The sequence below is a fragment of the Xiphophorus maculatus genome, chromosome 22 (genome assembly GCF_002775205.1).
Source record: "Xiphophorus maculatus strain JP 163 A chromosome 22, X_maculatus-5.0-male, whole genome shotgun sequence".
Classification (NCBI taxonomy): Eukaryota; Metazoa; Chordata; class Actinopteri; order Cyprinodontiformes; family Poeciliidae; genus Xiphophorus; species Xiphophorus maculatus.
The window spans coordinates 22,495,094-22,510,209 of record NC_036464.1 but is presented as its reverse complement, the minus strand read 5'-3'; the positions used below and the strand labels follow the sequence as shown (position 1 = coordinate 22,510,209).

Here is a 15,116-nt window from a genome sequence, read left to right as displayed (position 1 = left end):
TGCTCAGTAAGACTGGATGGTGAGTATCTGTGAATATCGATTCTAAAGCACTGCCAAAAATTCCTTGTCACATTTAGGTGAACCAAACCACTCCATTGCAGCTAGAGTGGGGTCATTGTCCTGTTGGGCGGTGAATCTTCACACCACACTTAGGTCTTTTGCCGTCCCCAACTCAACACTTTTGCAAGTATCCAAAAATATTAAATTCTGGTCTTATTTTATCAGTCCTTCCAAGAGTTTCCTCTTTTTGCTGTACATGGTTTGTGGCAAACGGGGCTCCAGTAACTTTTGAGGTTCTGATGTGAAACAATTAACAGCACACACACTGCAAGGCGCAGGAAACAAAGAAAAAAACAACCGGTGCTCAATACAACCAACATGATCAAACAACTAAAATAGCATTTTGCTGACTACATCAAACTAAGCAAATTTGTGAGAATAAACATGTTTTTCAGATTTGGAACTAGCAATCCTTTTCATGCTGGAAGAAAGCATAAAACATTCTGATTCACAGCCTGGGGCTAAAACACACTATATAGGAGAAACATCTCAGATAAGCATCACAACAAACCCTTCTGAAATTCAGACCCTGGATATTGCTCTGCAAACTATTTTCTCTCTTCATTTTGCTGTAAAATATGAGCATCAACTGAATTCTTAGTTTCATCATATGATCATCTGACTCTGATTGAACTGTGACTTCTTCCTCCTAGAGAGTGAGGGAAAGCAGTAGTAGCTTTTGACTTACTGGATTAAAAAACAAAAAAGGAAAATAATTAGACTTCAGAAAAGACAAACAGCAATACGGAGCAGGAGCTGATGAAGAGAAGGAACTTTAAAGAAAAGGATAAAATAAAACTTAAAAAGCGTTGCTGTTAATGGGCTCATGGAACAGGTACATCAGTTAGTCTACAAGAACAAGAACTGGCTAATGGGAGACCACAAAAAAAAAAAAACTGAAGGGAACAACAGGGTCTGTGGACACTACCCGGCTACCAATCAGCTGCTCTTACTCTCTTCCTTTTCCTGCTCCTCTTTCACCTCCTTCAGCACCTCCCACGCCTCCTCCAGCTCCTCCTCTGTGTGAGGCGTGTGGAGCCACTCCCAGAAATGCCTAAAGCTGCCATCATCATCATCCTCTGGGGCAGAGCTTTCCACGTCTTTGCGCTGCGGGCTGTCGTTACCTAGGCTGCTGCGGCGGTGGGGTGGCAGCTTCGGGGGCGGGGGCCGCGGGGGGACGCTGGTGGACGCCTTGGCGGGGCTCGGCGTCTCTGTGGCCGGGCACCGCTTGATGGTTCCCCCTCCGTCGTCGTCATTGTGCGATTGGCCATCATCGTTTTTGTGTTGAGGCTGGTGCTGGGAGGAGCTGAGAGACTTAGGCTGGGAGTAAATAAAGAGGAGTTGGATTTTTTTTTTCTTCCGCTATATATCAAGTTACAAACTGATTGAAAACGACAAGTACTCCTACCTTCGGAGGGAGTGGGGGTGGCTCCTTTGGCCTCTTGATAGTGCTTGATTTGCTGGGGAATGAAAAGACGGCTCCTTAGTACAAGCGACACTGACTGAAAACCAGATTTGTGAGAATTAGAAGTGAAAGATTATTTTCTTTTTTATATAAAAAAAGAAAATAATCTTTACACACAACCGCAATGTGTAGAAATCCATGTGTATTTCTACACATTGCGGTTTAATTTCTATATTCATAGAATACAATTTGCCAAAAACCTTACAATTTTTTCACCTAATGTTTATTTTAGTATTTATTCTGTATCATTTTTTGACCATGTAACTCTGGTGCACCGATTGCAGTTTTCTAGTCAATAACAGATCACTAAGTAGCCCAATTTTGGCCAATGACATTGTATTTTATATTTTGTTTTTGGTCTGAAAAGTTGCTAAATATAGTGACAAAGTCGCAAAGTTGGCAACACTAGGGTGACTATTGTTAACTGAGCACCTGGAAAAGTGACCAGCTGGAAGTGCGCTCAGACAGCTCTCTGTCACTGCAGAGCAATAGAGGATGTTTCTTGATGCACATTTTGAAGTATCGCATCAGAAAAGGGTGATGAAAACAGCAAACGTCCTCGGTTTCACGGAAAAAAAGAAAGATTTTATACGCTTGCATAAGGTGGTTTTTGGCTTTTCTGGAGAACAGTAAATGCTCTCTGGGGGAAAACTCTCTCCATTCTTCTTAGATATGTAGTAAAAAAAACCTCTATATCTTGTTTAATTACAGCCATCAATATCTGACCAAATTACATCCTGTAGTCTAGTTGATTCACTCCAAACCAATAGATGGAGACATGGCTAATTTTTATTTTTGCAACATTTTAGAAGTTCACTCAAAATTTGCACGACAATTGGATGGAAACAAGCTATAGATAAGATCTGTTTCACATGTAGCAAATTATCGGTGCACCCCTTTCTCTGCTCGCCTTTGCTTTTTTGCTACTTGTATTGTTTCCCATATAATTTTTTATTCTTAGAATCAAGGTGACGTGATTTAAAGTTCTGTGCGACTTTAAAGAAAAATTGTACCAAAGCCCGGTGCCTTCAAAATGTCTGATTTGTAGAGGTAAAGTACCGACAAGAAAGAAAAGAACGCTCGTAAAGAACACAAGTAAGGAAACAAAAGAAGGACATGAAAGGACGGAAAGATAAAGCGAAAAAAAGGGAAGGAAGAATACAATTTTTAGACAATGGGATATTGTTCCATACACTTATTTTAAACTGAAATTAAAGTCCATAATTTTCAAGACTTTTAAAGGTGTATAACTATGTTTTGTGGCTTAAAGACATTTTAATTTAAAGAGCCAAAGAGTTTTTCCTGGCTCTATGGAGCGTAGAGTTACACATCCTTAAAAGCTAATACTCTTTCAAACTAGAGTTAGCAAGCTATGAGAGTCCTGTCTGTTAGCTAGCTGACTGCAGGCTAGCTACCTGACGAGGCAGATAAAGTAGTCAGTTGTTGAAGTAATTGTTGCTTTTCTGCCTTAAATAAAAAATTACTAGCTCACGTTAAACATGTTTATTTTTAACATCAGTGTTAATATTGTGATACATAACAAACTGTGACACTTTTACTCATTGCTATCATACAATGAGACTCATGCCAGCCCATGCCGAACAGAGATACATGTTAATGAATAATGAGTGATACAGAAGGCAGAAATCATTATTGAAGGTGTCAGTAAATGAAATGAAAACAAATACACACGAGACAGGAAACAAACAAAAAAAAAAAATGCTGTTATCACATGAAAACCGCTGAGATGTTTTACACGTACAAACAGTTTGGTCTTGAATTTTTCAGGAGCTGCTCCTCCGAGATCTACTGACGTGTTTACAGAGCTCAAAACCGAAACAAGTGGAGTGCAACACACGGTCAACTGAGACAGGACCAAGAAGCTCCTAGAGTAACAAACGCATTAGGAGTCATTTACTCCACATGTGTGAAAACAGAGCAACTCTGATGCAGCTGGATGGGACCACTTTAGAAACCTCCATCGCTCATCTAATCTGCTTTGATCAGCAGAATCTGATGTAGATAATATGTTGACGATGGCGCACGGCAACTTGTTCTGTATTTCAACCAGCGAAAGTATTTGGATGGGGTCAGCTAGCATGAGGATAACAGCCGGCACACATTTTATGCATGTGCATAAAATAAAAATATAAAGGAGAGGGCCATCAGCTCAAGCACTCCTGCCAATAACATTGTGTTCTCGCTCTACAAATGATGCACTTAGTATGTTTAACGCTCTTGGGTGGAGCTACTGCTGCCCAAATATACTTTGTTTTTCATGCTATGGATGCTACTACTGAGTCAGAGATTCTTCTTTTTTTATTTTTTATTTTGTTTAATTGTGTTTCTTCCATAAATGAAGCCACCAAAGTAGCTACTACTGCCAGTTATTTTGACCAATTCTTTAACACAAAAAGTACAAGCCTGGTTCTGCTGCTAATTGGCATAATGGTTGACATCAGTGTCTTGGAATGCAGGTAACTAAATTTGAATATATCTATATAGTTGGGCTGACTTGACCATATATTTCTAATTCTTTTGTGAAGAAAATTGAACCAAATGGAATTTGATTGCTGTTCAGTTGCATCCCACGCCCCATTTGTTCGTTTCAAACCAAAAATACTTGATGTTGCACGCCACCATCAGTTGTTGGAAAGGACTGCTAATCCACCTCATTTCCTTTTGCTGTTCCTCTTTAAATCTCTATGCATGGGTAGAAAGCTGGGCAGAAAAAGATGCTGGGATATGATATCTGCCTATTACAATTGATGAAAGAGATTCCTCCTTCACTCGCTGATCTTTCGTCCTGCTCTGCATCCATAAACCCTCTTTTCCCCAACTCCTCCAGGATTAAAGATCATAGTTTAGGTGTAATTTGAGCTTTTGAGATGCTTATCTGCCGCCTCCAGTAATGAAAACAACACCTTGTTGCCTCGGTTACACGTCACAAATGTCCGAATGTAAAGACATTATGAGCAAACGTCTTTCCAGTTGCATAGCATCCAAAACCAGAGGGGATAATTTCCAAACATGCAATATCTTAACCCCCTCCCCCCTCCCCAAATAAATGAGCAGAAGTCTTTAAAAAGACAAATCAGAGCCAATATGCCCCCACCACGAACACCGCAATTCAATGACTCCAGCTTCATGTTCTTCATGTCCTTTGTATTTTTCAGCTCACTGTATGAGTGGTTTGTTACCACCTAAAATCCAACAACGTACAAAGAGCAAAGTATCCATTTCTAAACGTGGTGGACAATATTGTTGACAAGGAATACTTTGGCCTACCACAGTACTTTGGGTCTGACGCAAAAATAGAAGATATACTTTTGTTTTTTTACTGTAGGAGGAGAAGGAGGAGGCAGACGTTAGTTTGAGTAAACACACACACAGACGGAGCAAGGAGTCACACAGATGGTGATGCAAGCGGAGGGCAGAACAGCAAGAAGAAAACTTAGCAAGGACCACCTATGAAAGAAATGAAACTGAACTAATGTCTGATGTTGCTTTGAGTGAAACTTTAATGCTACTACAGAAATTACAGTGACTTTGCAAACAAAACAAAAAAAAAGCGATTCTGTTAAACTTACAGCCACAAACTTCAGTGAATTTTATTGGGATTCTAGGTTACAACAAATAAAAAAGGGGGAAAAAAGAAGAACTGCAAAATAGAAGAAAATGGATTTGTGGTTTTCAACATTTAGTTGAAAAATTTGCATTTCTATTCAGCTGACCTGATTCAATACTGTGTAGAAAAACCTTTCAGTGCAATTACACTCGCGAGTCTTTTGGGGTTTGTCTCTGCCAGCTTTTTACATTCAGCAGATTGTGAAAAATAGTATTTTCTCTTGCTATTCTTAAATAAAATGTCAACAGCTGACCTCTGCACACTGAACCTCTAGGTTCCTCTGAAAAACGCTTTCTCTTTGCTTTTCATTTAAGGAGAACAACCATGTCTTGGTAGGTTTACATTTGTGTTTTTGTCTTTACATTGTCATATGATGGATTGAACAGTGTTCTGTGCTTGGGATATTGTTTTATACCCTAACACCAGTGGTAGGTATCGACTAAAATGTTAGCTGCGCTAATGCTAAATCGCTAATCATTAGTTCTCCTAATGCTTAAGCAGTACACCAACACAGTATTTAGTGGTAGTTAATGCTACACAGCTAGTTTTAGCGATGTTGTTACCTACCATGTAGTAATGACAACATGAACTGTAACAAATCTACCTCAACAGAATCAAATTTATCATTAACCACTTGTGTTTTTGTGCTTCAGGAAGTGATTTGTTTTTTGGAACAGACATTTCACTCACGGAAATGAGTGAAATGTCTCATTTCACAACTATGTTGCTTTATAGTTGTAGAGTGTTGCTAATTTTGCCTAATTGACCACGGTAGAGCATCAGTCACAATACCCACAATACATCAGTCAATTGTCCGGAGGGAAAAAAACAAAACATAAATGATTTGCTGAATCTCATCATGGGTGAACAATGTGAGAAGTACCTGTTTTAGGTTTGCTGTTATACAATAATGTCTTGTCTTCAGTGATATATAGAACTATGTAGAAGGTCCTTAAAGAAAACAAAAATAATTAGCTCTCAACTGTAGCATTAGCTAAAGTGTGCCCTCCACTGGAACATGCTGTTTTAAATGTCTCTGCAACCTTCACCCTGACCCATTTGTTGGGTTACTTGGTCTTCATTGTGCTTTTCATTCAGTAATAATCTCTAACAAACTGCTCAGGTCCTCAAAGAGCAACTTTATTACTGAGGTTTAGATACAAACTGGTGGACTTTATTCACTAATTTATACTGGATACATTTTTTGGACGCAATACGAAATGGCCTGAATAGAAGTGCTTTCAGATTTTTAATGGTGAAAAAGTTGAAAACCATACACAATACACTTTCTATTTCACAAGAAAAAATTGCCACACTGTTCTTTTACATAAGGTCCAATTAAAATGCAATAAAGTTTGTGTTTGTTATGATGAAATGTGGAAAACCCTGACGGTATGAATATCTGTTTTTAAAACATACTTCTAATTCAGTGCATTAGAGGCCTTCACAGTAACTGTTAGTAGCTTTAAAACTTCACATCAGACAGCAGATGCAGTGTGAAAAAACACACACACACACACACACACACACAGGTGGCATGATGGTGGTTCGTGCTGCATGGAGACGCATGGATGAAACTGTAGAGAAGACGAGAAGCCTTCCTCCTCGTTTCTCTCTCAAACTCATCTTTTGGCATTTGCGAGGAGAAAAAGATGTGGAGACAAGGAGAGAAAGGCTTCCAGTTTCTGAGACTGAGCGGGAACTTACTGAGTGTGAGTTTCATCATCATCTGCACCATCATCATCCTCATCCTCATCATCCCCTAAGTGTGCAACATGGCCCCTGGGAGAGGAGGGTGGGGGAACAAAAAGGGAAGTAGATTTTGTTGCAGTGGGGGAGAGAAGTAATGGGGGCAAGATCAAGCAAATAGGGATGGGAGATGACAACAGGAGGAGGAGGAGGAAGGGAAGAGGGGGAGGGAGAGCTGAGTAAAGCTCGGTTCACACACTACCTCTAAGATCTAAACTCAGGGCAGATCTGAAGGGACTGAAGGATTCCAGTCCAGCAGAATAATACACAAGTCCCTCGGGTTTAACGGCAACATTTCTCACTCTGCTGCGCTGATTGAAACTAAACACTTCTCCACTAAATACTTTCTGTGGCCTCATTGTTATCACTGGAGATAACTTATCCCATACAGACCCAGACAAATTCATTGGCACCCCAGGTAAAGAAGTAAAAAAAAAAAAGAAAAGAAGATATCTAAAAATAAATAAAACTTCCACAGTATTATAGTAGAATCTCGCACTGAACAACGTCTGTGTTGATTTGGCAAAACGTCATGGATCATTAGACCCAATGACATCTTTTCTGTTTATCAGCAAATGTTATTATTTTAAAGGGGCAGTATTATGGGTTTTCCAGGCACATAGTGCCATTTTATAGCACAATCAAGTAGTTATGGTAACTTCAGTTGTTACAAAAATGCTACAAATATTAAATATGACAGAAGAGAAATATTAACGCCTTGAAATAGGGCCTCTCTCCTGCTATTTCTGAAACTCCACCTTCAGGAAGCAGGAACTTTATTTTTACCCACTCAATAGAAGCGCCTAAATTTTATTTTCCTGTGAAAAGTTGTTGTAGCAGTAAAAGAAGAAAGTAGTTCATATTTTAAACCCATCTTCTACCAGGGGTGCCAACAACGTTGTCCACATCTGAATGTTCTCAAAAAACTTTGCTGTTCAACCAGAAGTATTTGTCACATCTTCTTTTTATTAAACTCTCCAACACCTGTACACTTCTACCTGACCCAGAGCTACACTGTCAATAAATCTGGGAATAAAATAACAGCTTAAAGCTTAGAAAGTCATTTAAGCCTCAGTTAACATTTTTTTTTGGCTTTTTTGATATAACAACTGTAATAACCATCAATCATCAAAGCCGACAGTCCTGATATGTAACCAGTTACAGTGTCTGCATGAAGGACTTCTAGTCTTTCCTGCTTATGCATGTAAGTGTGAATATTGCTATCTAATTAGAGCAGTTCTACATAATACAACAAAGTGAGATCACTCATTTATTTATTGAGCCTCAAAGTGGAAAACTGCATTTTTAAAAATGTAATAAAAAAGCTAATATTTCAAAGGGACTGTTTTCTCCCGCAGCTCACAAAATCTCAGAATATCAGAAAGCACATGGACAACAACAATTATCATTTAAGCGCACAAGAATTTTTCCAAGGACTTGTTTTGGTAGAATTAAGTCGGTTGCATCTTTAAATGTGTGACTCATTGCATGTAACTGAATGTGTGTGTGCGGGCGTGTTTGTGTGTGTGTGTGTGAGCCATGCTCTCTGCAGGAAGCTCCTAAGAAATTCAGCATTTTCCAGTCGCAGCATAAAGCAAGCCGCAGTAGAAAACAAACAAACAAGAGAAGCAGAACCTGGAATGTGAGAGCTGTGACAGCACTGAAGTCATTATTATGATAGCATTAGTTGTGCGTGATTGGCACCGTTAGTCCTGCCGTTAAATGATCCGCTGATGAGTGAATGCGGTTAAAATACACACTCGCAGTTAAACACGTCAGTCCAACCAGATGTGAAAAAAAGAAAAAGGCTCGGACTCACCTCTGCTGAAGTTCCTCCTCGACAGACTTGAGAAGGCTTCTGTTTAAGATGCAGACAGACATGAGTGGGTTTTACACAAAATAACTCTAAAATTAACGCTTCGTCGGCGTTAATTTTAGAACAAAGTATAGTCCACACTTCCTAATCTTGATAGTTTTGACTAGTCTATTGATTGAACACTAAAACATGTATAACAGAGGGAGAAAGGAGCAAAACTGGAAATTTAAAATCATCTACTTACTTGTTTCCTGCCAGAAAACTTGGTGAATCATGGCCATACTCCAACTGCAAGTCCTAAAAGACAAAGAAATCACATTAGTATCGTAGTCCTGTATATCATATGCATTCGTTTCTTCATGACATCAATAGAAGAAAAAAATTTCTGAGCAAGGAACTAAATAAATACCACCTTGGAATTTTATATTTTATAGATCCAATCCACTAATCCTAGAGTTTCTACACTTTTCCCCTCTGAAAATAGAAAGCACTAATTATCTTATCCAATATCCAATACATACAAAATTAATTGCATAAAAAAAAATATAAAATGTAATTTAAACTGTAAAGATTAATTTTAATATGCAAAACATGGACAGCAGGAGTTTACAGAAAAGTGGGATTAATGTTTTCCATTATTTTACAATCATTACTAGTAAAATATCTCTACTGTTTTCTGAATTTTTATTTATTCATTTAATTATTCCTACAGAAGAAAAAAACCTAACATATCCTGGAAGCTTGAAAACTGAGTTTGTGTAACTTTGGTATGATGTGCTTATAAATTTCTATGCCACTTTCTGTATTTTTCAGTCAAGATATAAAATGAAACAGAAATAAATAGAGCAACCAAAACGCTTTGAATTGTTCAAATAATTTTGCCAGAGTCAAAACCACATTTATACGTTACGCTTAAAGTCGTGACTCTTTTGATTTGATTTGAAATAAAGGTACTTAAAAATTAATAATATCTTGTATAATTTAACCATATTTGGTCACAAAACTTCTGTTTTCAAATAATCCTGAGGTGGACACATTGAGATAGCTTAAAGCTGAAATATATTCCAGCCTTTTCGTTGATTATCTGAAGCTAAAGCTAATTTTTTTTAAATTTTATCTTAAGACACCAACCAGGAATTGAGAAAAGGTTTGAACCGTTTCATAAGAATACATTTTTAAAATTATTTTTTAAATGTATTTTTAATTGTATATGTCAACTTATATTTGAAAAAAGTTGTAGTCCAGATTCAGGACTAACTTAAAACTACTTTAAAGTGTTCTAGTTATGGTTAGGTTAGTTACGTTTTAGAAGTCAGACTCTTTGATACCAGAGAGTGAAAGTACTGATGGATCAGGAAGCTGGTATTAATTAGACTCAACATATTTTATTTTATATTCTGTTTTAAATCACCTGCGTCAGCTGCCTTATATTTAGATTAACTTAGACCAATATAAATCAGAAGCTGGGCTTTGGATCTGTTACATAAAGCCACAGACAGAGGATTGCTGTGTTGCACGAACATTTTACAAGACAAAGAGAATTAAGCATGCAACAGGAAAGTACACGTACTGAAAAAAATAAATAAATAAAAGATAGAAAAAAAAACAAAATCAAAGGTTCCGTGCTTGTAGTCAACTACAGCAGGTCAGAAGTTATAAAACAAAATTCAGGTTAGAACAGAGAAGGTGAGAGTCTGTGAAGAAAAAGATCAGATATGCTGAAAAAAAAACAAAAAAAAACAACAACAGCACAACGCAGCAAACACTCAAGAGTTTCAGCACATGTACAGTATGAGACTGATGTAAGATCGTTTCACAGTTCCAGCTCTGAGTACGACTCGGACGTCTAACCTTCCTCTGTACATTTGTATGTTTGTCACAGTGTGCATTTCATATACAGCATAACAAGAGAACAACAATGAACAACGGTGATAATCATGTGACAATAACACCTGAAGCACAAGTTAGTGAAGCGGAAAGTCGGAAAAGAGGTGAAGAGAGAGAAACACGGACGGACCAGAAGAGATGACCGACTTCGTGAGGATGGACCTCCAGAGCCTTGCAAACATCTTCATACTTACTTAACTTTCACAGAGTTTTTCAACCAACAACTTCAACGTATTCAATCTGTTTCATTGGGGTTGCTTTTTTTGTGACAGATTAACGTACAGAAGAAAAATTATCATCAAGCTTTTTTTTACTGGAAAACTTGGAGAATGTGGCAGACGTTTTCGGCCCAACTTCACTATAATGACCCAAAATAAAACCCGGTAAAAGCGTCTCTGTTGTTCTGAGAAGGCCTCAAATGTTTCTTAGAGAACAGTAGACAGCAAGGTGGCAATAGACCACGGTTTACAGCAGATAAATCCTTAAATCATGAATCAACACTGGAACTTTTGAAAACATTTCACAGAGCTTCATTCAATCCTTCTGAATACAGAAGGAGTGAGGAATATCTCTAAACTATGCACAATATACCGACAATAACATCGCATCGGCCGATATTAGTCATTTTTATCATGTCACATGACCAAGTATGGCACAGGATTTGTGGGGAGTTTACCTGTAGCAGAGGTGAAGTCAAAAAAATAGTGAGATATAATATTGGTAAATATCGGCAATTGTTTTTTTCATATCGATGCATCTCTATTCTAAACCTATGAAAACAAGGCTCTCCAAAGACGCAGCTAAGAGGTTTGGCTTTTATGAGAGAGTGGCAAGATGACAGCCTTTGTCAAAAGACAGCCTGAGAAACTTGTTTAGTTTGTTACAAGCCACATTCATGATCAAATTACCCCCAAATTGAACAGCAAAACCACATCATAAAAAAACTGTGGTTGGAGCACACAACTGGGCATGCCCAGACAAAATCCATTTGAGAAAGTCGCTATTTGCAGAAGTCTGAAAATACTGCATTAGTTTTCTTCCACTCCATAATTTTGTGTACCTTCGAGTCGTTTATCAGAAAAAAAAAAAAGCCCCATTGAAGTTTTTGGCTGCAACATGAATGAAGATGTGAAAACGTTCAACAGGAGAGACTAGTTTTGCAAGGCACTGTAAATATATTTGAAACATTGTGCAGCTAAAAGTGAACAAAAAGAGAGACAACAGTGGCTCAGAGAGCAAAACTTGGAAACATAAGGACAAAGACCTTTTCTTTTCATAAGAGATTACGAAGAACATGAGGGAACGTACGAAAGAGGTGGAAGTGGAGATAAGAGGTGTAAACTATGAGGGGAAAAAAAAAGCCAGCTAGTATGTAGATAGACGGATGACGAATAATGGGAGAGACAGAGGGAGTACTACCAGATTAGATCTCGCGGTATAGTAGAGCTCCTCAACACAGTCCAGATAGGGCTCAGAATCACACTGGTCAGCAAGACAGAGCGAGAGAGACCTCAGTTAATACATTAACCTGGACTTATATAGATAACAGAGAGGAAACGAGGCACATAGGTGAGAAGGAGGATGAATGAGTGAAAAGATTACGTAAGTCTAAAAACCAGAGCTAAAAAGGACAGAGGAGGAACAGGTGGGGTGATTAAAGTCAACAGAGGAGAAGGGAAAAAAACAAATAGAGGAGGATGTTATTTAATAACCAGAAAACCCAAAAGGAAAGAATCAATGACATTCAATTAAGGAACACAATTTCATATGTTTTTTTTAAAATAGACTGTAAACACATCCATTTATAAATCAAAAAGGATAAAAATCAACTATCTCTAATCAGCTATAAATGAATCTTATGCCTTTTCGTTATTAAAGTTGCTAAGAGCTCAACAACAACAACAAAAAACAAACAAAAAGGCCGGAATGGGTCATGATTCTATCTGATGTAACATAAAGTCTGCACTGACTCTGATGTTTGGCTATATTGTGTTAAAATGGGACTGAACTGGATGAATGTATCTGGATCTTAATCTGATTGGATGTACTGTGCAGTATTTGAATGAACCGACTAGTGAACCAATTGGATTCTCTGTAGTTAGATATGAATGGAGTATGTTTGTTTTACATGGAGCATTTACTGTAAATGGCGGTCATTATGAACTGGTGCTATGCAAAAATTGCTTCAGTGTTTCATTGTGCTGTCAAATTGGTCTGTAAAGAGAAGCTATCAATTGTTAGAATAATGAGGTAATGGCTCATCGACTCTATTGTGAAACAAGTCGGCTGAGTGAATGGAGGTCAGAAAGGTGAAAGTTTGTGATGAAGAAGAAAAAGCGGAAAACAAAATATGTTACAAGTTTCAAAAGTAGATTTGAAACTGAAAAGAAAATGAATAAATTTGAGTGAATGTGGCGCTAGGGACAATGTGTTATTATTTAAATAAAATGTATGGGTGAAGCTGCACAGAGGAAAGAGAAAGGCAGGGATTTGACTTAATTGTAGTTGGATTTTATTTCAGCCAATTAGAACAGAGACGACAGAGGGAAAGGTAGATATGAAAGGTGAAAATGTGGAAGTAAAGTGTCTTGTGTCTGAAAGCTGCCCCATCCCATTTGTTTTCCAAAAGCAAAATTCAAAAGCACCAACCATTTCAGGTAGTCTAAAAACAGTAGATAGAGACAGAAGGTATTATGGTGTGTTTCATGTTCCTCCTCAAAACTGTCAAACCCAAATGTGTGGTTTAATGCAGAAATGTGTTTTAGCGCCAGAGAAATGCACCATTTAATCTGACTACAGGACAGACTTTGTAGAGTCTTTTTTTAGCTTCAATGCTTCAAAGCAGCAATTAAAGTTGTAAACAGTCACATTTAAGGCTAGCAATGGGCCATGTCCTTTTTTTCCGTCTTAGAAATGAAACAGTCTTTAGGTGTGATGTTAAATCTAAATCAGAATTGTGGGCTTCCCAGAAAATACAACGAAGCAATAAACTCAGACTATTAGCTTCTATGTGTTACTGTTTCAAAATCCCTTGGATGAAGAAAATCACATTGACTCCAAACTAACATGAGTAAACTTTGGGTGGTTAAAACTAACTCCTAATGTCCAAAACACTTTTCACCCAGGCAACTCACTAACCTTGCTTACACATTAAGTACATTGACTGAGTAATCATATTTACTTACTAAGCTAACTTGCTTACCTTCCAACTGTACTTAATTACTAAGCTTACTGACATTCAACCTTACTTGCCAACGAAGTAGGGTTGACAAGTAACACTTACCAATTTACTTGAAAACTTTAGTGATTAATCTTACTTACCACCTAAGCTTATCTACTAACCATATTTGCTCATGAACTAAACTTACTTATCAAACTTCACCTTATTCAGTTTGTTTATGTAGAGCTAAATCACAACAAATGTCGTCTCAAGGCAAAAAAAAAAAAATCTGTTCAATTCAATTATACATATATTTCATAATTTACTCATTTGCTTATGAGCTTTATCAACTTGTTTTAGCTACATACCTACTAACTAACTCTATAAACCTTACATTACTTACTCACTTTATATGCATACACTACTTAGCCCACTAACTTTGCATTCACATTCACTGTAATTGCTTACTAACCTAACTAACTATGCACACTTTCAAATATTACCAACTACCTTTACTATTATCTGCTTTTCCTAAACTAACTTACCAACTGATATTGTTTACTTGCTGATCTCATTTACCTTACTTGCTTGTCAACCAACCCTGCTTACTAATCTTCCTAAAGAACCAACTGACCTTACATGAACCAAATCAAAGGAATTTCAAGCGGGAAAGATCAGAGACTATTGTCAACAATGTATTTTATAAGAAATAACAGGTCATATGTGGTTCCCTGTGGAGTGACAGAAACGAGTGCTTCGTATTACGAGGTTGGAAACAACAATGCAGGTGCAATTCAAACCACACAGTCTTGTTCACATGCAGACAAATGTAAAGCCACGCCTCATTACTCACCGGCTCGTGATGAGGTTCTGTCTCCTTTCTCAGAAGAGGATCAAACTTCACTTGTCCGACTGTGAAGGTGCAATGGAGAAAGACGGGGAATATGACTTTGGCAGATGGACATGAAATGAGAGAAAAAAAATTAAGACAGTGCGCTCTGACTTACAGTTTATCTCGGACAGGGTCTTTCCTTCCCTCGTGCTCCTGCTGGTGGAGCGGATCCGATGAGGAACCGAGACCGGAGACTAAAAGGAAAGAGCAGAGCAGGTCAAATGTTAGATATGACGTACAAGTTTACTTTGCACTTAAGACTTCTGCTGTTTTTAAAGAAAAAACAGCAGTTTTTTTTAATCCTGCCATTTCCCATGCCGCAGGATTCAAAGACACTGCAAAAACAACTAGCCACTGCTTTTGGCCGGAGACCAAAAACGTAGCAACTGAGTCACTGAAAAACAAATCTTTCTGCACTGGCAGCATCAAAACCTTTAGTATAGTTTAGTCTTAAAGGCC

General features: G+C 37.8%; 1 protein-coding gene across 8 annotated transcripts in view; it reads right to left on the bottom strand.

Moving 5' to 3' along the window:
- Positions 1 to 15,116, bottom strand: part of map4k3 (mitogen-activated protein kinase kinase kinase kinase 3) — a 51,684-nt gene that overhangs the window by 12,067 nt on the left and 24,501 nt on the right. For 3 of the 8 annotated variants that reach the window (XM_023327628.1, XM_023327629.1, XM_023327631.1), the window contains exons 13-20: positions 14,773 to 14,851; positions 14,619 to 14,677; positions 12,025 to 12,087; positions 8,963 to 9,015; positions 8,722 to 8,760; positions 6,861 to 6,935; positions 1,469 to 1,520; positions 1,014 to 1,380 (exon numbers count right to left, since the gene is read on the bottom strand). In XM_023327628.1, coding sequence (XP_023183396.1) covers positions 1,014 to 1,380; positions 1,469 to 1,520; positions 6,861 to 6,935; positions 8,722 to 8,760; positions 8,963 to 9,015; positions 12,025 to 12,087; positions 14,619 to 14,677; positions 14,773 to 14,851 — 787 coding nt within the window. The remainder of the gene's footprint in view (positions 1 to 1,013; positions 1,381 to 1,468; positions 1,521 to 6,860; positions 6,936 to 8,721; positions 8,761 to 8,962; positions 9,016 to 12,024; positions 12,088 to 14,618; positions 14,678 to 14,772; positions 14,852 to 15,116) is intronic. The other 5 variants (XM_023327633.1, XM_014473375.2, XM_023327632.1 and 2 more) reach the window with 4 other exon arrangements.